A 23611-nucleotide genomic window follows, 5' to 3' on the forward strand; every position below is an offset into this window, starting at 1 on the left:
GGAGGGGTGTAAATTTTCTGGTAATCAGGACTGGATACTAACTTCCCCAAGCTGAGGTAAAATAAATATAAGAATGTGAGCATAAGTTGTGAGACCTTTATGACTTAATAAACACAACCACCAATTAATTAGTCATGAATGAACACTAATTAATCATTAGGAGACACAACCGTTAATCAGCCCATGAGATCTCAAGAGCTAGACATTTGCAGGTCCAATATTTCATCTTAAGCAACATATTCGAAATCTACATTAAATCGATCCTCTGAAATACACTTGAAAGGAGCCGGGCACATTCCTCAGCCCCGGGCTCAAAACAAACAAGCCCAGTACAAACACATCCCATCTTCCCATCTCACCACATATCGCCATATATCTCTCAAACTTCCTGAGCCCAGTACAAACACATCCCATCTTCCCATCTCACCACATATCGCCATATATCTCTCAAACTTCCTGAGCCCAGTACAAACACCACCAGGAAAGTCTCCGATAAGGGGACAGCCGTTCAAAGTTTTACTGAAAAAGTGGGAACCAAAAGAATTCCTTTGTTCCCCTGTAACTCTCAGGCTATAAAAAGCAAACACTGGCATTGTTCAGGGCCCTCTTGTATGCTGTGGAATGGAGGGACCAGGTTCGAACTTGTAGTAAAGATCCTTGCCGCTTGGCTTTGACTCTGGACTCTGGTGGTCTTCTTTGGGGAACTAATGGTCTGGGCATAATATCTGGGGGCTCGTCCGGGATTCCCCAAGCCCACCAGACCCCTGGTCAACAGATCTGCTAGGATCGATCTACTGATAGGTGAGCTGGCTCGTCTCCGTTTGTCTGTCTGTGTCTGTTCTGAATCCGAATCTGTGACTCACGAGGTCTGAAACTGGAGCTGGCACAGTCCTGGCGGACGCACTATAGGACGGCCAGCGGAGACCGGTGGGAGACGTCCCCTGGCTCTCATCTGATCTATATTGCGGTCTGAGCTGCCCCAGCTTGGCGGGCAGCAGCTGTCTCTGATCTGAGCTGCCCCGGCTTGGCGGGCAGCAGCTGTCTCTGATCTGAGCTGCCCCGGTTTGGCGGGCAGCAGCTGTCTCTGATCTGACCTGCCCCGGTTTTGGCGGGCAGCAGCTGCCTCTGATCTGGGCTGCCTCAGCGTGACCACGACCCAGGCAGCTAACTCTGACCCGGGCTTCCGGTGCGCGCTTGCGATCTGAACTGCCCCGGTTAGGCAGGCAGCAGCTGCCTCTAATCTGGGCTGCCTCAGTGCGACCGCGACCCAGGCAGCTAACTCTGACCCGGGCTTCCGGTGCGCGCTTGCGATCTGAACTGCCCCGGTTTGGCGGGCAGCAGCTGCCTCTGACTTGGGCTGCCTCAGCACGACCGCGACCCAGGCAGCTAACTCTGACCCGGGCTTCCGGTGCGTGCTTGCAATCTGAACTGCCCCAGTTTGGCGGGCAGCAGCTGCCTCTGATCTGGGCTGCCTCAGCGCGACCGCGACCCAGGCAGCTAACTCTGACCCGGGCTTCCGGTGCGCGCTTGCGATCTGAACTGCCCCGGTTTGGCAGGCAGCGGCTGCCTCTGATCTGGGCTGCCTCAGCACGACTATGATCTAGGCAGCTAACTCTGACCAAGGCTGCCAAAGTGCGCCTGCGATTAGATATCATTAAGAAGTCAAATCAGATTTCCTTTACAGGGATTCAAACCCACATTCCTTTATAGGAAGAGACTACAAATTATTACAGGATGGGTAATACCCAGAGCACTCCCCTATCTCTCCTTACGAGTAATTTCAAAGAAGTTAGAGCAAGGGGCCATGATCTTGGTATAGAAATCAGGAAAGGAAAGCTAATTACTCTGTGTCGCTCCGAATGGCCTGCCTTTGATGTGGGGTGGCCACCCGAAGGGACCTTCCGACTTGCTGTCATCACTAGAGTAAAGTCCAAGATTTTCCTACCTGGGCGTGTGGGCCACTTAGATCAAATCCCATATATCCTCACATGGCATGACCTTGTTGAGAACCCGCCTCCTTGGCTGTCCCCTTTCCAATTAGCCTCTGAACCCTGTAAGGCACTGGTTGCTCGACCACTAAAATCCAAGCAACCAACTGCCCCCCCCATCCTGTTCTACCTGACAGCGGGGACCCACTGTTCACAGAACCCCCTCCGTACCCCTCCGGGCCCCAGGCCCCAGCCCCCCTGGCTGAGCTGCGGGAGGGAGCAGGCGGACGGGTGGCGGCCGGCACACACAGGCCCGCTGAAAGGGAAAGTAACTTTGAAGGGCCGGCGGGGCGGACGCGAGGGCGCACTTCGCGGACTAGCCCCCCTCAGCCACCTGACTCCACGGTGGCTTTACCCCTTCGGGAAATAGGACCCCCAGATGACACAGGAATCCCCAGGCTCCAGTACTGGCCATTCTCCACCAGTGATCTGTATAACTGGAAGACTCAGAGTGCTCGGTTTTCAGACAACCCCAAAGATTTACTGGCTTTACTGGATAGTGTCATGTTCACCCACCAGCCCACTTGGGATGATTGTCAGCAGCTCCTCCGAATCTTGTTCACCACGGAGGAGCAAGAGAGAATACAGATAGAAGCTAGAAAGCTGGTCCCGGGGGACGACGGTCAACCGACTGCCAACCCCGACCTCATAAATGCAACCTTTCCTCTGACCAGGCCGGCGCGGGACTACAATACGGCAGAAGGTAGGGGATGGCTACACCTTTATCGCCAGACTCTAATGGCAGGTCTCCGGGCAGCTGCTCGCAAGCCCACTAATTTGGCTAAAGTATATTCTATTCTGCAGGGGAAGACAGAGAGCCCAGCTACCTACTTAGAAAGATTAATGGAAGCTTTTAGACAGTACACCCCCATAGATCCAGAGGCTCCAGGAAGTCAGGCAGCTGTTGTAATGTCTTTCGTAAATCAGGCAGCCCCAGATATTAAGAGAAAACTCCAGAAATTAGAAGACTTGGAGGGGAAGCGGATTCAGGACCTCCTTCAGATAGCCCAGCGGGTTTACAATAACAGAGATACTCCAGAGGAAAAGCAATTTAAGGCCACTGAAAAAATGACCAAGGTCCTGGCAGCAGTGGTACAGAAAGAGCATCTACAGCCAGAGTACACCCAACGTAGGCGGCCCCCCCGGCATGATAATCTGAGCAAAGACCAGTGTGCCTATTGTAAGGAGGCTGGCCACTGGGTAAAAGACTGCCCCAAAAAGAAACCACGAGGACAGGGACCCGGACCCCCTAGGTCTACACCCGTACTAGTCACTCAAGACGAAGACTAGGGAAGACGGGGTTCGGACCCCCTCCCCGAACCTAGGGTAACTTTGCAAGTGGAGGGGTCCCCAGTCCAGTTCTTGGTCGATATGGGAGCACAGCACTCGGTCTTAGTTAAAACTAATGGGAAATTATCCTCCAAATCCTCATGGGTACAAGGGGCCACAGGAGTTAAGAAATACCCATGGACAACACAAAGAACAGTAAACCTCGGAGCCAAGAATGTAACCCATTCTTTCCTGGTCATCCCTGAGAGCCCCTGTCCCCTATAGGGGAGAGACCTGCTAACTAAAATGGGAGCACAGATCCATTTCCTCCCTGAGGGGCCCGTAGTGACCAACTCCCACAATCGACCCGTGCCCGTCCTGACTATAAACCTAGAAGATGAGTACCGGCTCCACCAGGAGAAAGCGGCCCCTGACCAGGACATAGCAACCTGGCTCCAGCAATATCCAGAAGCGTGGGCAGAGACGGGGGGCTTAGGTCTAGCAAAACACCGTCCTGCCTTATTTATTGAACTAAAGCCTGGGACAGACTGCGTGCGGGTACGCCAATACCCGATGCCCCTAGAGGCCAAGAAAGGGATTGCCCCGCATATCCGCCGGCTCCTTGACCAAGGGGTCCTTCGCCCATGTCACTCACCCTGGAATACTCCATTGTTGCCGGTACGAAAACCTAATAGTGGAGAATACAGACCTGTACAAGACTTAAGAGAAATCAACAAGAGGGTTGTGGACATACATCCAACTGTACCTAACCCGTATACCCTCCTAAGTACCTTAAACCCTAAACATCAATGGTACACTGTTTTAGACTTGAAAGATGCTTTCTTCAGTTTGCCTTTAGCCCCTCAGAGCCAAAAGCTCTTCGCCTTCGAGTGGAATGACCCTGATAGGGGCATAAGTGGCCAACTGACATAGACCAGGCTGCCGCAGGGATTCAAAAACTCTCCTACCCTGTTCGATGAGGCCCTCCATGAAGACCTGGGTGAGTACCGACGTAAACACCCTGAAATAATTTTACTACAGTATGTTGATGACCTCCTAATTGCTGCTGAGACCCAAGAAGCTTGCATCCAAGGGACCAAGGGTCTCTTACAAGCTCTGGGGAATCTAGGCTACCGAGCCTCGGCAAAGAAAGCTCAAATCTGTAAGCCAGAGGTAACATATCTAGGGTACCTGCTTAAGGGAGGGCAGCGCTGGCTAACAGATGCCCGGAAACAAACTGTTCTGCAGATCCCCAGGCCACAATCCACCCGACAAGTGAGTGAATTCCTGGGGTCGGCAGGATTTTGCAGACTATGGATACCTGGGTTCGCAGAACTGGCTAAACCCTTGTATCAGGCAACACGGGGGCAACAGCCATTTAATTGGACAGACGAAGCCGAGTTGGCCTTCCAACAGATTAAAACCGCCCTACTCTCCGCGCCTGCACTAGGACTACCTGATGTTACCAAGCCCTTCCACTTATACGTGGATGAGAATAAGGGTGTCGCCAAGGCAGTAATAACTCAGAACTTAGGCCCCTGGCGGAGGCCAGTTGCCTACCTGTCAAAGAAGTTAGACCCAGTAGCTGCCGGGTGGCCCCCTTGTCTCCGAATGATTGCGGCCACGGCTCTGATGGTGCAAGATGCTGATAAACTTGTCATGGGGCAAGAATTGCGGGTCGTTACTCCACATGCCATCGAAGGTGTACTCAAACAGCCACCTAATCGATGGATGAGTAACGCCCGGCTCACCCACTACCAAGGACTACTACTAAATCCTCTCAGGATAATTTTCCTGCCCCCAACGACCTTAAACCCTGCCTCGCTGCTGCCCAACCCGGACCTGGAAGCCCCACTCCATGACTGCACCAAGATACTAGCTCAGGTGCACGGAGTTCGAGAAGACCTGCAGGACCGCCCACTTCCTGACGCTGACCTCGTCTGGTTCACTGATGGGAGCAGCTTCATGCATCAAGGCCAGAGGTACGCTGGAGCGGCAGTAACTTCAGAGACTGAGGTAATCTGGGCGGAACCCCTGCCCCGGGGGACATCGGCCCAGAAGGCCGAACTGATAGCGCTCACCCAAGCTCTTACCTTAGGGGCGGGGAAAAAGCTGACAGTATATACAGACAGCCGATATGCTTTTGCAACGGCGCATATACATGGGGCCATTTACAGGGAGCGAAGGTTACTGACAGCTGAAGGAAAAGAGATAAAAAACAAGCAAGAGATCCTAGCCCTGCTAACAGCCCTATGGAGGCCAGAAAAGTTAGCCATTGTACATTGCCCAGGGCATCAGAAACTAACTACTCCAACTGCTCAAGGCAACTTTCTGGCAGACCAAACTGCAAGGAATGTGGCGAAGGCTCCCAGCCAACTCCTTGCACTCCAGCTCCCTGACCTGGGCCCCCGGGACTTGCCATATTTCCCTGAATATTCAGAACAAGATCTCCAGTGGATTGACAAACTTCCCCTGAAACAAATCCAGAATGGGTGGTGGAATGATACTAATGACCAAACCATCCTACCAGAAAAACTAGGACAACAGGTGTTAGAACACATCCACCGAACCACCCACCTGGGGGCCCGGCGGATGATAGACCTGATCAGACGCTCCAAGCTCAAAATCAGACATATAGCTGAGACGGCCAGCAGTATCGTGACAAGTTGCAAAGTCTGCCAGCTTAACAACGCATACCCCCAATCTCAAGCCGCAACAGGAACAAGGCTCAGGGGAACCAGGCCCGGTATCTACTGGGAAGTAGATTTTACCAAAATAAAGCCAGGAAAGTACGGGTACCGGTACTTACTTGTCTTTGTAGATACTTTTTCAGGGTGGACTGAAGCATTCCCAACCAAAAGAGAAACTGCTCAGGTCGTAGCAAAGAAAATTCTGGAAGATATCCTTCCCAGGTATGGCTTCCCCATCCAGATAGGGTCAGATAATGGGCCCGCTTTCGTCGCTAAGGTAAGTCAGGACTTGGCTTCCATCCTTGGGGCAAATTGGAAACTACATTGCGCTTACAGGCCCCAGAGTTCAGGACAGGTAGAAAGGATGAATCGGACCTTAAAAGAGACCTTAACTAAATTGACTATAGAGACTGGCGCTAATTGGGTAGTCCTTCTCCCCTATGCTCTATTCCGGGCCCGTAATACCCCTTACAAACTGGGCCTTACCCCTTACGAAATCATGTATGGCAGACCTCCACCCCTGGTTCCTAGCTTAAAAGATGACCTGCTTAAGTCTGAAACAGAAAATGTCTCTGAATTCTTATTTTCCTTAGAAGCCTTACAGAAAATTCACCAAGAAATCTGGCCCAAGCTGAAAGAGCTATATGAGACCAGTCCCCCACCGACATCCCATCCGTACCAGCCGGGAGACTGGGTCCTGGTTAAGCGACACCGACAAGAGACCCTAGAGCCCAGGTGGAAAGGACCACTCCAAGTACTCCTGACCACACCCACTGCCCTGAAGGTAGAAGACATTGCGTCGTGGATCCACTACACCCACGTCAAGCCAGTGGACCCAACCTCCGACCTTCTGGGGCCAATCACGGCGGCGGCTGAAGCACCGGACACGTGGACTGTGGACAGAGCTAAGAACAACCCCTTAAAACTCACCCTGCGCCGGCAGCATAGCTCACTGCAAACATGCAGTTAGGTAGTCTAACTCTAACATTAGTCGCCCTAGTGGCCGCTGGGGAAAACATAAAGCCAGCTCCTAATCCCTTTGTCTGGAGATTCTGGCTTTATGAAAACCAAACCCACCCTGGGCAACCTCATAAGCCCGGGAAATTAGTGGCCAGTGCAGATTGCCCCTCCTCAGGGTGCAATAGCCCAATTTTACTAAATTTTACCGATTTCCCAGTAGCCAAACCAGTGGCACTAATAATATGCTTTGAGTATGATCAGACTGAATACAATTGTAAACACTATTGGTGGCACCAAAGTGCCGGCTGCCCTTATAACTATTGTAACATCCATAAATACCAATGGTGGGGTGGAAAAGAACAGATAGATCCCAGATGGCCCTTCCATCGCAGACGAGATAGAGACCTTTCATATACATGGATAGTTAGAGACCCCTGGAACTCCCGCTGGACCACGCCTCAACATGGGGCTGTATACTACTCCTCCGCCTCCACATGGCCTAGCAGTCACCTCTATCTGTGGCGGGGTCTAGTGCAGGTACGGCCCCTGGTCCATGGAAATATCCAGCAACAAGAAAACCGCCTGACACAAGACTTACGTCCTTTTTCCTGGTTAAAATTATTGCAAAAAGGATTAGAACTTGCCAACCTTACAGGACTTCACAGCCTGTCTGGTTGCTTTCTGTGTGCCACTCTAGGGCATCCACCGCTAACCGCTGTCCCCCTGCCATGGGGATCCTCCACCTCAGCCCAAGCTAACAACCACAGAAACCTCTCATATGCCCCTATCCCTAACGTGCCACTATACCTAAACCCCAGTCAAGAAAAGTTTCCCTACTGTTTCTCAGGAACTAATTCCAGCCTCTGCAACATCACTGCAACGCCCCCTAACATCACCTTAAGGGCTCCGTCAGGCATATTCTTCTGGTGTAATGGAACATTATCTAAAAACCTATCAAGCCCCTCTGTTACCAACCTACTGTGTCTTCCTGTCACATTAGTTCCCCGGTTAACTCTGCTTACTGCCGGCGAGTTCCTAGGGTATACCGGTAACTGGACTAGTGCTGTTATTCACCCAGACCCTAGACCGAGACCTGCACGAGCCATATTTCTCCCCCTCATTGCAGGAATCTCCCTCACCGCATCCTTCATGGCGGCCGGACTGGCTGGGGGAGCCCTAGGTCACACCCTTATAGAAAGTAACAAGCTGTACCAACAATTTGCCGTTGCTATGGAGGAGTCAGCTGAGTCCCTTGCCTCCCTCCAGCGGCAGCTCACGTCCCTAGCACAGGTAACCTTGCAGAACCGGAGGGCCTTAGACCTACTCACTGCTGAAAAAGGGGTACGTGTATGTTTCTAAAGGAAGACTGTTGTTTCTACATAAATGAATCAGGGCTTGTGGAAGACCGGGTCCAACAGTTACGCAAGTTAAGCACAGAAGTAAGAACACAGCAGTTTGCTTCAGCTGCAGACCAATGGTGGAACTCATCTATGTTTTCTCTGTTAGCCCCCTTCCTTGGACCCCTACTGAGTCTACTATTTCTGCTTACCGTAGGACCTTGTGTTGTTAACAGAATTTTGCGGTTCGTTAGAGAAAGGTTTGACACTGTACAACTCATGGTCCTCAGAGCCCAATACCAACCTGTAAACGCTGAAGCAGAATCAGACTTACAAGACCCAAGATTGGCTCTAAACATACCTGAAAAGAAAAGGGGGGAATGAAAGGAGCCGGGCACAGTCCCGGGCTCAAAACAAACAAGCCCAGTACAAACACATCCCATCTTCCCATCTCACCACATATCGCCATATATCTCTCAAACTTCCTGAGCCCAGTACAAACACATCCCATCTTCCCATCTCACCACATATCACCATATATCTCTCAAACTTCCTGAGCCCAGTACAAACACCACCAGGAAAGTCTCCGATAAGGGGACAGCCGTTCAAAGTTTTACTGAAAAAGCGGGAACCAAAAGAATTCCTTTGTTCCCCTGTAACTCTCAGGCTATAAAAAGCAAACACTGGCATTGTTCAGGGCCCTCTTGTATGCTGTGGAATGGAGGGACCGGGTTCGAACTTGTAGTAAAGATCCTTGCCGCTTGGCTTTGACTCTGGACTCTGGTGGTCTTCTTTGGGGAACTAATGGTCTGGGCATAACACACTCAACCCATCTTCACCAGCTGGGAAGCATTTCATTAGGTCACACTTTCACGATGACTCCTAATGGAGCTCAGAAAGAAAATCACCACAGGCAAGCCCCTCTCAGCTTATTTACGAGGGCCAGAAGATACCAGAAGAGAGGGACTGCTTGAGGATGCAGAAAGGCTGAGGTCACGTCAACGTACCAAGTTGCAGCTTTTTAATATCTGGGTATCCTGTGCCAGCCACTGTGCTGAATTCAAGGTAGAAATATAGACGGTTAGGGTTGGCAAGGACCTAAGATAAAAAAAAAAACTTCTGTTTTGGAGCCAAAGTTTGATTGGAATGTTAAGACTCACATGGCAGGGAGAGAGGGAATTAGAAAACAATACTACATATAAATCAGCAGAGACTGAGAGATGCTGTGAAAATCAGAGAAAGGAAAAGGAAATTTGGACTGGAGTTGGTCAGCAAGGATTCGGGAGGAGTATATGTGATTCCCAATGTTCTATGAAAGAAGCAGTGTGGTGGAGAGAGGTAAGTAGGCCTTTCTTCTAAGGATAGAGAGAACATTGGGCAGAGAAGTGACAGCAGGAAGCCCAGGGACCAATACTAGTGAGACGCAGTCCTTACTGCAGAAGAGACCAGCCTCCCAGGGAGAGGGAACCTGAAAGGCTGGTTGGGCAGGTGAGCTCTTGAATCGGGAGTTTGACATTGGGTCCGTGAGGCAGGAGGGAGCCACTGTGGTTTCCTGAGCAGCAGATCACACTTTTAGATCCAGGTCTTGGTATTAAAAAACAAACCAAAACCAGTGCTTTGAGAAGATTAATTTGGAATCTGAGTGGCTGGATTGGACCATGAATGGACAGTAAAGGGATGATATGGTCATCCAGGTAGGCTTAATATAAGCCTGGAATGAGAGAGACAGTAAGGTTGAAGAAGAAAGGATGAACTTAGTAAAAGGAAAAACTAATAGGATTTGGTAGCTGATCAGTCAGGGAAGCAAAATTGGGATTAACACTAGGAAATGATAGTATCATTGATAAGAAAAGAGACTTTTCTCACTCTTGGAAAATAAGGGCTCTTGGAAATATAGGTGAGCTAGAATTAAAAAGTCAGGATCAGTTGTGTGTGTGTGTGTGTGTGTGTGTGTGTATACAAAGAAGTAAGGGAGCTAGTTAATGAGTGTGGTGATAAATCTATTCTTAGCCACACACACACATAGTGTGAGGTAGGACATTCATACTGGAATTGGATTTTATTAGAAAGTCAGTCCTAACTACAGACACACTTCCCTTTTAGTTGACTGTTTTTCATAGAAAGCCAATAGAGACACAAACCTTAGGGGTGTGTGTGTATGCGCGCGTGTGTGTGGTTTTTTGTTGTTGTTGTTGTTTACCGTGGCACTCCAAGCTGTACAAAAAACATTTTTTGTTTTGTTTCTGTTTGTTTTTCTCATAAAATTCCATGATTGAAACAAGTAGTCACCTTGAAGTTTTCAAAGACACTAGAGCTGTGTTCAGGGTTCCAATTTTTCAGGCCCAAATCAAGAGGCCACTAACCAACCAGTGAGGAGGAAGCAACCACTTTGGGCCTCTTTGATTTTAACTCTCCCCATTTCCACGTCCTTAGCATTTCAGAGTGTCACAGTTTCTGACCACATACATTCTCCGCTTGTCAAATGAGGATTACAATTCTGAAAACAGACGTTTATGTGGCACCCAAGATTTTAGTCAAAAACCTCAAATATTAATTCACATCCCCAAATGATTCCCCATTATTAGCTTTTAACTTTAAAAGTATTCTTTTTAACCTATTCCTCAAAGTATTTTTCGTAGTCTGCTTTTCTCCCATTCATTCACACTTCATCAGAATGCAGTCAGCCAGGTTAGGAAGACAAGAAAGGAGTAAATCATAAGATTGGTTTTTAAATAGTTGAAAATGTGTATTTGCCATTCGGTTGGGTGATTTGTCCTTTAAGATGGAGACTGAACCTATAAAAAATTGAGGTGGGAGCTGAACATGGCAAAATGTGTTTGCTTTTCTTAGATAAATCTGTTAGTCTGTGTGTGCTGTAAAATGGCATTATTCCTTCATTGGAAATTACACTTCCTACACACCATACGCCACTCTGCCTTCTCTTCACAGACTTCCCCAAGCAAAGTTCAAAATGTCTCCTGCATTTGTAGTTAATCCCATGGCGAAACCATTAGCATGGTCCCCTCTTTGAGCTCATCTGAAAAGAGCTCCAAGATGAGATTTTTTTTTTCAAGAGAGCATTTAACAATGAGCCAGCATAGAAATGTTAACTATAGATAATTTCCAAATTGGGTTTATCAGAGCAAATTGTTAAGTAAACAAAAAAGCCAAAACTCACAAAACGGTGAAGATGGAAGACAAATAACAAAATTGTGTATTTAATAAAATCCAAAGATGATATGTGTGGCAGCACTGATATTCTAGAGAAACGGATCGGTTCCTGGTACGGACATATGGACTTACCAGATTAAGCAGCGTCATATATTTCCACCTTGCACCATTTGCCAAGATTTTGGGTTTCACCTCGTCTTTTCCTTCCTGTGAGATGTAATAATTGAGGAAAATATACCAGCTCAGAACAAGGAAGTGGTATATGCATGTAGAAGTCTTCGTCATGGCGAGTGCTGACCGGGGCACCGAGAATGTCTTGAGTACTTTCTGGCGTCCTTCTGTGGGTCACAGCCAAAGTCCAACAGCAGGCCGGAGAGCTATAAACCACACCCCTCTGGGACTGAGAGTTCCAACACAGGCTGAATTTGGTTCTCTTTTAAGCTCCTTTCCTGATAAACTTCAGAGGCAGGATTACTGCTGGTTTTCAGATGCCTGCATTTAGATAATGATAGATAATCTGTAGATTTGCATAAAATACAACATGTGGGCTTTGAGAAGGGCAGGTAGCAATGCAAGAGCTGTACATTGTACTGTTTCACTAGGGCAATGGGGCAGGGGCATGGTTAAATGTAGTAAGCATGAAATACTAGGAAAATCTCACGAAATTCTTCCATGGCTGTAGTCTCTTTTCTTTTCACTTGCATATAACAAGGAAGTTGCAACCTTATCTCTTGAGAAAAGGAGGAGCAGGTTGATAAACCAGATCATGGGTGTGCTTAGGGCATGAACAGTAGAAAGGAAAAGTGTGTTGTAATTTTGCTCCTGAGGTCTCTGAGATTATAGAAAGTCTGCAACAACCTTTGATCCTCCAGGGAGCAGCTCCAACGGTTTCTTTTCTTTTTTTTTTTTTTTTTTTTTTTCAGTTTTGTAACTATACCCTAGAGAACCAAGAGTAACCCAGGGCTGTCCTAGACACTCCATTTGCATAGGCATTTCTGTGCCCTGGGAGGGAAGAAGCAGCACAGGAGACCATCCTTACCATGGCCATGACCCCAATATACCTGACTTTAGACATTGCTGGGAGAGGGTGAGAGTCCCTGCTCTGCCATGAATCGGATGAGACGTGGCTGGGCTAGGCAGCGTGCAGGACTAGGCTCTGACTCAGGCTGCACAGAAGGGAACTGAGGAAGAACTAGAAGTGGATGCCTTGTGACATCGCCAGCTTGTTTCCCTGGGCAACTGACTCCGAGGGGTGAGCAAATCCCTCAGAAAAATGCTCCTGACACAGTTATGTAAGTCTGTAATTGGTGCTTTTCAATGACTTAACCAGGGCTTAAAAGTACTAGCAGAAAGAACTGTAGGCTGGACAAGGAGGACAAAACATAAACAAACCCACCTCCTAAGAGTCAACAGACTCCCAACATCAGGATTGGGAGATGGGAGGAGAGCAAACTTGAGCCCGCCATGGAGTTCTGCATTGTAACCATGTTTTTTTTTTTTTCTTTCATCTGTTGGGGCTGCTATAACAACATACTGTAAACTGGGAAGCTTGGAAACAACAGAAATTTATTTCTCAGTTCTGGAGGCTGGAAGTCCAACATCAAGATGCTGACAGAGTGCCTGATGTTTAATGTGGGTCGGTTTCCTGGTTCATAAACAGTGCCTTCTGGCTGAGTCCTCATGTGGTAGAAGGGGCAAACAAGCTCCCTGAGGCCTGTTTTATAAGGCCACTAATCCCATTCATGGAGACGCTGCCCTCATGACCTAATCACCTCCGAAAGCTCCCCTCTCCTAATGCCATCATCCTGGGAGTTAAGATTTCAATACAGGAATTTGCAGGGAACACAAACATAGACCATAGCAAACCATTCTCAAAGGAAGGGGTGATCTGGGAAACGGGTACATAAAACTCTGTACAAAACTCCACAGCCTGGGCTAAATAGCAAATAATAACAGAAGCTAATACTTTTATAGTACTTACTGTTTGCTAAGCATTGTTCCAGTTGCTTTACACATATTAGCTGATTAGCACTCTAAATAACACCATGAGGTAAGTACTATTACGTATTAAGTACGTTTTCAGATGAGGAAATTGAAGCCCGATCTGCTAAAAGGATGTGTTCAACACTTTGTAAGAGGCAGAGCTGCCGTCTGAACTCAGTGTGATGGTTAATATTGAGTGTCAACTTGATTGGTTCGAAGGATGCAAAGTATTGCTCCTGGGTGTGTCTATGAGGGTGTTGCCAAAGGAGATTAACATTTGAGTCAGTGGATTGGGAGAAGCAAACTCACCCTCAGTCTGGGTAGGCACCATCTAATCAGCTGCCAGCGTGGCTAGGATAAAGCAGGCAGAGGAACGTGGAAGGACTAGACTTGCTGAGTCTTTCGGACTTCATCTTTCTCCCATGCTCTCAGGATGCTTCCTGCCCTCGAACATCGGACTGCAAGTTCTTCAGCTTTTGGAGTCCTAGATGTATACCAATGGTTTGCCGGGGACTTTCGGGCCTTTGGCCACAGACTGAAGGCTGCACTGTTGGCTTCCCTAATTTTGAGGTTTTGAGACTCGGACTGATCCACCACTGGCTTTCTTGCTCCTCAACTTGTAGACGGCCTGTTGTTGTGATTGTGTGTCAGTTCTCCTTAATAAATTCCCCTTCTTATATACATACATCCTATTAGTTCTGTCCCTCTAGAGAACCCTAATACAACCAGTGTACCTGCCTACAAAGGAACAATGTTGCTCTGCACACTCTCAGACTCCCACTTTGATATTTCTCCTCTCCCTACTGAGTGCCGCCTTTTTTTTTTTTTTTTTGAGATGGAGTCTCACTCTGTCGCCCAGGCTGGAGTGCAGTGGCGCGATCTCCGCTCACTGCAAGCTCCGCCTCCCGGGTTCACGCCATTCTCCTGCCTCAGCCTCCCGAGTAGCTGGGACTACAGGCGCCCGCCACCACGCCCGGCTAATTTTTTTTGTATTTTTAGTAGAGACGGGGTTTCACCGTGTTAGCCAGGATGGTCTCAATCTCCTGACTTCGTGATCCGCCCATCTCGGCCTCCCAAAGTGCTGGGATTACAGGCGTGAGCCACCGTGCCCGGCCGAGTCCCTTTTATTCTTCTCTCCTCTCATCAGAAAATTATCTCAGAAAAGGATCAATATGTTTTGAAACTTGGTGCACATAGGAATGAATGAATGTCTCCAAGGGTGTTTTCATTTTAGACACCATTGTTGATTTAGAGGTTTTATTCCTTTATACAAAAAAAAATCTCAAGTCTAAGTCTGCAGATGGGTAAGGATTGAGGCAAAGGTAGGAAAGGAGGGGAAGACAAAGACCCAAATCTCTGAGATGTGTGTGTCCAAACCTGGACACTGGCCTTTCACCACCTAGATGGTTTTTTTCTCTACCTTAGCCTCATTGCCCACAGATGGGGCCTCTCATAAATATTGATAAAATTATTTAAATTTGTTTGTAAGAGTTTTAGTGTTTTACATTGGGATCCAATGAATTGTTAGCATTTTAATAAATAATGACAAGTAATATATGAGGATTTAATAACATGTAATATCATTTTAATACATATTAATAATTAATAAAATGATATTTTAACAAATAACATGTATATGTATATAAGGATTTAATAATTACATGTAATATATGTATATAAGGATTACATTATGAGTTAAGGATTATGAATTAAGAAATAGTTTTATTTCTTAAGAAATATTTTAATATTTTAATATTTTAAGAAATAAAACTATTTCTTAATTCAACATCTGCATTTTCTTATAAACTTTTCACAAAATTGTTGCCAATGAAAAATCTACATTGCAACCATATTCACATCATAATTTGTGTTCCTGGTTGAATAACCAGATCCATTTTCATGAAGTAGCCTGAACATCTGTTCCCCACCATGAGACCAGGTGGAGCTTTGGAGAGCAATGAATGTCACCTCTTAGTTGCACGTTATAAACTAATACATACTAAGCGTGCTGTTTGTCTGCCTTTTCCTCTCTCCAAGTATCTGAGGGCTTCACATCATATCCAGGAGAAGTGGGAAGGAATTGTTCAAAAATTTTATTATTTTACACAGGAAATTCTAAACATTTAAAAATAAGCATAATTCATACTTTGATTTGGATACTACACAGGCCACTTGGTTACTAACAGTGACTTTCTTTGAAACTCTCTACCCCCCTGGGAGTCCGCAACATGATTCTTTAATTTCACAAATACTTATTAAGCAACAACTCTTTGCTAGGTCCTGGGGATTCCCCGAGGAAGAAGAGCGATGCAAACCCTGCCCTCATGGAGCTTATATTTTAGCAGGAAAGATGGACATTAAGCAACAACAAAAACAAGTGTGAATTTATAACTATGGCAACTTCTGTGAAGGACAAACACAGCAGACTTATTAGAGGGGATGGCAGTATCAGACCTGGTGTGGGTATGGCGTCAGGGAAGCTAGCCCTAAGGAAGCCACGTGTGAGCAAGGCTTATTCTCCCAACATGCTCTTACTGTCCTTCTCAGTCTGTTTAATGAGCTCCTTTTCCTCCACCAGCTGCTTCTGTGTTGGCATTCCCCAGAGAGCTGGTCCAGCTTACCGTCCGTCTCCCAACACATACTCACCCTAGTGATTTTATCCATGATCATAATTTCTACCACTGCCTTCCAGTTTGTGACCACAAATTATATACCTCTGGTCCAGGCCCTCTCCCTATCCCCACCAAGCTTCAAACACATCTTTGACTACCTGTTGGAATCTCCTGAAGGAGACAGACACGCCTCAAACTCCATACATCTAAAACGAGCTCACTGACTTCCGCCAAACCAGGCTTTTCTTCTCTAGTCTGTGTCTTGTGATCATGGCCTCACCATCGACCTGGGAGCTTCCTGTGTCCTCCCGCTTTTTTACTCCTCAAATCCAGTTAGCCACCAAATCCTGCCAAGTTCATTTCTTACATCAGGGTCAAATCAGTCCCTTTCTTTCCATCCCTTCTACAACTGCCCTCGTTCAAGTGGCCTCCATCTCTTGCCACCACCATAGCAACCAGCAACCTAGCTGGTTTTCCTGAATCTAGTTTGATGCCCCAATGCTGTTTTTCACAAGGTCAGTGAGTGATTCTCTCTGAAATGCCACATCCCCCACCAGCTCATGTCGTTTTACTACATCAGCATCACCCACAGCATTACATCCAAGTTTCATAGCTTTTAGTAACCTGCTCACTCCCCACTGGCTCTCTCCATCCTCGTGTTGCATCCCACATTGGATGTCACTCCAACAACACTGCATTGACAGAGCTTTTCACCCACACCTGGCTATGTCACATATCGGCACCTTTACTCCTACTGTCTCCTCTCCCTGATGCCTCCTCTCAACATATCTTTGACTGGTTATGTCATAACCCTCATTTAAAATGCAGCTCAGCAGCTTCCTTCTCCAGGAACCCTTCCTTGACAGCCACCACAACCTGGCCATCTTAAACAGCTCCCTCCTGTCTTCTTTAACCTGCTATGCATCCCTGCATGTTGCATAATGATTAGGAATTAGTCTTTTTTGTACGTCATTATCTCCTAGGGTTCACATATGATGTGTTTGAATTCCCAGAGCTTAGCATAGTGCTGGACACACAGTAAGTACTTAATAAACATCTGCCAAATAAGAAAACAAATAACCCAATTTAAAAAGTGGGAAAAAGACCCGAATAGACATCAAAAGAAGACATACAAATGGCCAACAGATATATAAAAAATGTTCAACATCACTAAACCTCAGGGAAATGCAAATTAAAACCACAATGAGATATCGCCTTACACCTGTCAGAATGGCTGTTATCCAAAAAAAAAAAAAAAAAAAAAAAGAAAGAAAGAAAAAAGAAAACACGTGTTGGCAAAGATGTGGAGAAAAGAAAACTCTGATATACTGATGGTGGGAAATAAATTAGCACAGATATTATGGAAAACGGTATGAAATTTCCTCAGTAAATTAAAAATAGAACTATAATATCATCCAGCAATCCCACGACTGGGTATATATCCAAAGGAAAATGAATCAGTATGTCAAAGAGACACCTGCACTCCCACAGTCATTGCAACATTCTTATTTACAATAGCCATGACAGGGACTCACCCTAAGTGTTCATCGATGGATAAATGAATGAAGAAAGTATGGTACGGATACACAGTGGAATAACGCTTAGTCTTCAGACAGAAGAAACTGCTATTTGTGACGACATAGGTGAACCTGGAGGGTATTACGTTAAGTGAAATAGGCCAGGCACAGAAAGACAAATACTCCTTGACCTCATTATATGTGCAGTCTAAAGAAGCAGAGAGTAGAATGGAGGTCACCAGGGGCCTGGGGCGGAGGTGGGAGTGGGGCTTGGGGAAAGTTGGTCAAAAGATATAGAATTTCAGTTAGACAGGAAGAATAAGTGTAAGAGGTTTATTGTACAACATGGTGACTATAATTAGTAATAATGTATTGTATGCTTGAAAATTGCTAAGAGAGTAGATTTTAAGTATTCTTGGTGAGGCATGGTGGTTCACACCAATAATCTCAGCACTTTGAGAGGCTGAGGTGGGCAGATCACTTGAACCCAGGAGCTTGAGACCAGCCTGGGCAGCATAGCAAGACCCCGTCTCTACTAAAAACACAAAAATTATGATTTTGTGATGTGCACCTGTAGTCCCAGCAACTTGGGAGGCTGAGGTGGGAGGATTGCTTGAGTGTGGGAGGTGGAGGTTGCAGTGAGCCAGCATCACACCACTGCGCTCCAGCCTGGACAATAGAGTCAGACCTTGTCAAAAAAAAAAAAAGTATTCTCACCACAAAAAGAGGATAAGTAGGTGAGGTAATGCATATACTAATTAGCTTCAGTTAGCCATTCCACAGTGCATACAGATTTCAAAACATCATGTTGTGCACCACAAATGTATATAATTTTTATTTGGCAATTTAAAAAATAGTAGCAGTTATGAAAATATTTGCTGAATAAATGAATATGTGGAATACCAGGTGTACCAGTCTACCGAGCCTTACCCTAAAGCCGGCTCATTCATTAAAAACCTACTGTGTTCAACATGTTCAGCTGCTCGGTTGTGGGGAGGAGGTGGAATACAGAAATGAGTAAGACAGCCTGAGCCCCAGAGGAACTCACTGCCAAGTGGCAGAGACAGGTATGTAAACAAAAAATTACAGCACGATGTGATAAGTACTATAATAGAGGTATGCACAAAGTACTAATGGAGCCTAAATTATCCTGCACATTATTCTGTCATTCTAAATATATGGAAGATTGAGCTAACGATGAATGCATTGAGTAAGTCATGGGAAACTCCAGACACCACGTAGGAGAAGATAAGGATGAAAGGAGTCCCACAGTAAAGTAGTCATGGCCACCGGCACAAATAACAGTTTTTCCTGGTAAAGATATAACCCATTTCTTGGCCAGTCACCAAGGGATAAGGCACAAAACGCAGGGAGTCAGGGCAAGGGGCTTGAGTCCAAGCCTGTATATGCTTCAGGACCTGGAGCTGATCAGCCATCAGCTTCTCTGGGGTGTTAATTTCCTTCGGTATGAAATGGGGTTCAGGGAACCTGCAACAGTGACTATTTCATGTCCCAAAGCTGGGATGCCAACTGAACTAAGGGAGCAACTGACCAGGGCTGGCCTCTGAAGAAATGCCCCAACCCCACACAGATTCTCACACCCCTGCACATACCATGGCGCCAGCTGCAGCGGGAAGGGTTGGACGACACTCCTAGGTGACGTCTGCAGGTTGAGCAGCGATGAGCAGGAAATAGCGACACAGGGCACAGAGTCCTTGAGATTATGGTGAACAAGTCTGCTGAAGTGTGGTTTCATTTTGACACAAGAGAGGGGTTCTCCAGCTGCTGTTACTAAACAAACAGCTAACCAATATAGCTCTCAGATGTTAAACCTGAAGACAAGGCAAGTTGGTGGGACTTGTACTTGTTCCACCTACCCTCGTAATCTGCACAGAGCCCATCTCAGATGGCTCATTCCCTTTACAGCTGATCTGTACTTCCACAGTTCTTACAGAACTGTCTTACCTTTGCCCATCGTTGTGCTAATAGTCCCATCATTAAACTCTCAGCTGAGGGAAATGCCTTTTCCTATTGGAACCTTCACTGATGCAGCCAATCACTATGAGCTGCTCCAGGGGTGTCTGATACAGCTCTGTGCCCTCAGCACTATTCATGGTAGCAGGTAAATTATAAATGCTAATAGAGATTTGTTGTTTGCCCAACTATCTACCCCAACAGTAACATACTTAGGAGTCCAACTCTCCCCCGGGGCCCGAGCCATGACCCCAGCACAAGCAACCTTTATAAACAGCTTGCCCCCGTCTTCCTCAAAAAATGAACTTCTCTCTTTCTAGGACTGGCAGGTTTCTTTAGGACATGGATTCCCAACTTTGCCCTCCTGGCTCAGCCCCTCTATGAAGCAGCCAAAGGCCCTCTCAATGAACCCCTAAGCCCCACACACAACATACTTCCCAGTTTCCGTGGACTCCAAACCGCTCTCGTCACTGCACCTGCCCTGTCCTTACCCGACATCTCCCAACCCTGCGTTCTCTATACCACCGAAAACCAAGGAATAGCTCTCAGGGTCTTAGGGCAACAAAAGGGAAATCCTCCTTCCTTTACCCCTGTGGCATACCTCTCAAAACAAACAACACTGTCAGAGGGTGGCCAACCTGTCTTAGAGCATTAGCAGCAGTGGCCATTTTAGCTCTGGAAAGTAAAAAACTAACATTCAGCCAAAGCACCACTGTCCACAGCTCTCACAACTTACAGGATCTCCTCTCCTCCTGGGCGTTAAGCTCCCTCTCTCCTTCCTGAATTCAGTCACTCTATGCCCTCTTTATTGAAAATCCTGAATTCAGCCTCACCAAAAGCGCACCCCTCAACCCAGCATCCCTACTCCCCATATCCTCTTCCCCTTCTACTCATTCTTGCACTGACATTCTGGACCACCTGCAGCCACACTTCCCTAACATCTCCTCCGAGCCTCTCACTAACCCAGATGACCAACTATTCATAATTGGCTCCTCTTCCGGAGCCCCCGTCTCTCCCAAAATTGCTGGGTATGCAGTAGTTACCTTAAACCATGTAATTGAGGCTAAAACCCAACCCCCAGGAACCTCCTCCCAGAAGGCACAACTCATAGCGCTCACCAGAGCCCTAACCCTCTCCAAAAACAAATGGGTCAACATATACACAGACTCTAAGTATGCCTATCACATTCTTCATTCCCATGCAGCCATCTGGCAAGAGAAAGGGTTCCTTACTGCCAAAAGAACCCCCATTACTAACGGCCCCCCTTGTTTACCAACTCCTTCAGGCCGCACACCTCCCAACTGAAGCAAGAGTCATACACTGTCGAGAACATCAAGCAGGATCAGATGAAATCTCAAAAGGAAATAGAAAGACCGACGAGGCAGCAAAACAGGCCTCCCTTTCTCCTCTTCCTGCCCCCATCCTCCTTGTCACCCCAGCAGTCCTACCCAGATACCTTCCCACTGAAAAGTCTTCACTACTACAGCAAGGAGCCTCCCTTCAAGGGGACTGGATAATCAAAAATCAAAAGCCTGTTCTTCCCCAAGAGCAAAGCAAGGAAATTCTAACACCTCTTCACCAACCCTTCCATATCAGTGCATGCCCCCATACCTACTCCTTCGCCCTTGTTTCTCCTCCCCCCATCTATTCATCTTACTAAAGGACATAACCTCAAACTGCCGTATATGCTCTGTTACTTCCTCCCAAGGGGCCCTCCGCCCTCTCCTCATCCTTACACACCAGCTCAGAGGAACACTCCCAGGGGAGCACTGGCAAGTAAACTTCACCCACATGCCTCCCGTCAAAAAAGCTAAATATCTTCTTACCCTCGTAGACACTTTTTCAGGTTGAGTAGAAGCATTTCCTACCCCTTCAGAAAAAGCTGCAGAAGTCTCTCAGATTCTCATATCAGAAATTATCCCTAGATTTGGTCTCCCGAGCCCCATACAATCAGACAATGGGCCTAGCTTCATCTCCCAAATTACCCAACAGGTCTCCCCATCCCTTGGCGTTCAGTGGCGCCTCCATATCCCATACCAGCCCCAGTCATCCGCAGAAATCGAGCGGGCAAACGGAATTCTCACAACTCAGTTAACCAAACTCACACTTGAGATCAAAAAACCTTGGACCTCCTTTTTACCCATAGCACTGGCTCACATCAGAGTCAGTCCAAAAGCCCCCTCCTTCCTCAGTCCATTTGAGTTAATGTATGGACGCCCTTTCCTCTTACAAAACAGACTCCCTCCTAACTCTCAATTAGGAGAGTACCTCCCAACACTCTCCCTCATCCGTCATCCCCTCCACGAACAAGCTGACCAGGCCCTCCCAAAATCCTACCAAGGCCCCACCGACCAGGCACTCCTTCCTGGAGAATATGTGTTCCTAAAAACCCTTACTCCAACGAGTCTCAAACTGAAGTGCGAAGGCCCTTTCCAAGTCCTTCTCACTACCCCCACCACAGCCAAACTTTCAGGACACAACTCTTGGTACCATCTTTCCAGGTTAAAAAGAGCCCCTGCCGCTGACCCGCCACCAACTAACCAACCAGCTGTTTCCTGCAAATACTCCAGCACTCTTCTTGGAAAAACTCAACTCCACCTAATGCCCATCCCAGAAGACCCCACTCTTCCCCCATGAACCATAACAGACAAGTTATCACCCCTTACCATTAAGTATCCAAACGCTTATTAATGGAAATCATCTATTACGCTGCCCTTGCAGGAATCAGCCTACTTACTCTACTCTTTGCCATAGGACTATATACCGTCTCACCTCCTGGGTGGAGTTTCAAACAAAAAATTTCCATATCCGTAACATTTTGCCTTACAATCCTCCTTATAGCAGGTATAATAACCACCACCAACAGTTGCCCCTCCTAAATGTCCTGTCTTTGCCCGTCCTGCCGTTTCACCCTCTTCCTTCACTGCATCACAGAATTTCATGGTCCTACCCAGAACATCCCACCCTCACGGCATTCCTTGACTGGATCACCGATCTTATATTTCAAGGGGATTTACAGGAATTCACTCCAGATGTAGCCGAATTCTTTACCTTCACACTTGCTCTCTGTCTATTTACTCCTCCTCCTTCTCACTACCGCTCCCACCTTCAGCGCACCATTCAACAGGCACATGGGATACTCAATCAAACTAACCCCTCCCTGGCCAAGGCCTGCTGGTTCTGTGTACAGCCCTCAGAAACCATATCAAAGGATGCCTTCCCAGTTCCCCTCAAAGACTAGGTCCTCATCAATATAACCCTCCACCCCCGCTACCAAAGTTTCGGAGGAGTAAATGCACTCAAAAGTTACAAACTCAATCTTACCACACATACTTCAGAACACAAGGTTATCTTAGGAGCACTTACTTCAGACTCAAAACTCAGCCAACAAGCATTCCTATGCATAAAATGTGAACTTTCCTCAGGAGTCCCCCCTAGGCACCCTCTCCTCTAGCTTATGCAACTACACCCTAACACTCACTTCCCCCAACAGGCATCCAAACAGTAACAGTAACAAACCCCACACAAACTCTCAGAATCTCCAACCCCACTCAGGCCCAAGTCACAGGAGAAACATCAGGATTCTGCAATAACCGACATAGGCTCTGCATAGAAATCGCAGGGTGGAGCACTTGTCTAGACCCTGTCCCCACTTCCGAATGCGTGGAAATCCCACTGCCTAACACACCCTCAAACGGACTACTTATTGACACAAAATGCTTCTTTCTACACTTAGAAAACTCATCAGTAGGAGCTAGCCAGCTCAACTCAACACACACCCTTCAACCCCTAACCGGAGTGGCTCTAGCCTCCTCCCTCCACACCCGATGCTCAGAAAACAACATTTTACATCCCCCTTTTGCCATACATTTCCAATTCTGCCTCCCTAGCCAAGGTGTACTCTTTCTATGCAGCACCTCCACCTACCTCTGTCTCCCCACCAACTGGACAGGCACCTGTACACTGGTCTTCCTCAGCCCTAAAATAGGCATAGCTCCAGGAGAAAACCTGCCTCTCCAAACCCTAAATACTCAAATCCCACACCACAGGCACCGGGCCATACAGCTTATCCCACTACTCATAGGCCTGGGCATCACAGCAGCCACAGGC

The 23611-nt window shown here is 47.1% G+C and overlaps 1 protein-coding gene across 5 annotated transcripts in view; it reads right to left on the reverse strand.

Moving 5' to 3' along the window:
• The window catches only part of ADTRP (androgen dependent TFPI regulating protein), a 102438-nt gene that overhangs the window by 62484 nt on the left and 16343 nt on the right, over nt 1-23611 (reverse strand). For 3 of the 5 annotated variants that reach the window (XM_063707335.1, XM_055391812.2, XM_055391817.2), the window contains exon 5: nt 11548-11907. In XM_063707335.1, the coding sequence (XP_063563405.1) occupies nt 11548-11700 (153 nt within the window). In that variant the 5' untranslated portion in view covers nt 11701-11907. Of the gene's footprint in view, nt 1-11547; nt 11908-12476; nt 12601-13707; nt 13813-23611 lie in introns of those variants that run through there. The other 2 variants (XM_055391810.2, XM_055391811.2) reach the window with 2 other exon arrangements.

Source organism: Gorilla gorilla, chromosome 5, assembly GCF_029281585.2.
Source record: "Gorilla gorilla gorilla isolate KB3781 chromosome 5, NHGRI_mGorGor1-v2.1_pri, whole genome shotgun sequence".
In the NCBI taxonomy this organism is placed as follows: Eukaryota; Metazoa; Chordata; class Mammalia; order Primates; family Hominidae; genus Gorilla; species Gorilla gorilla.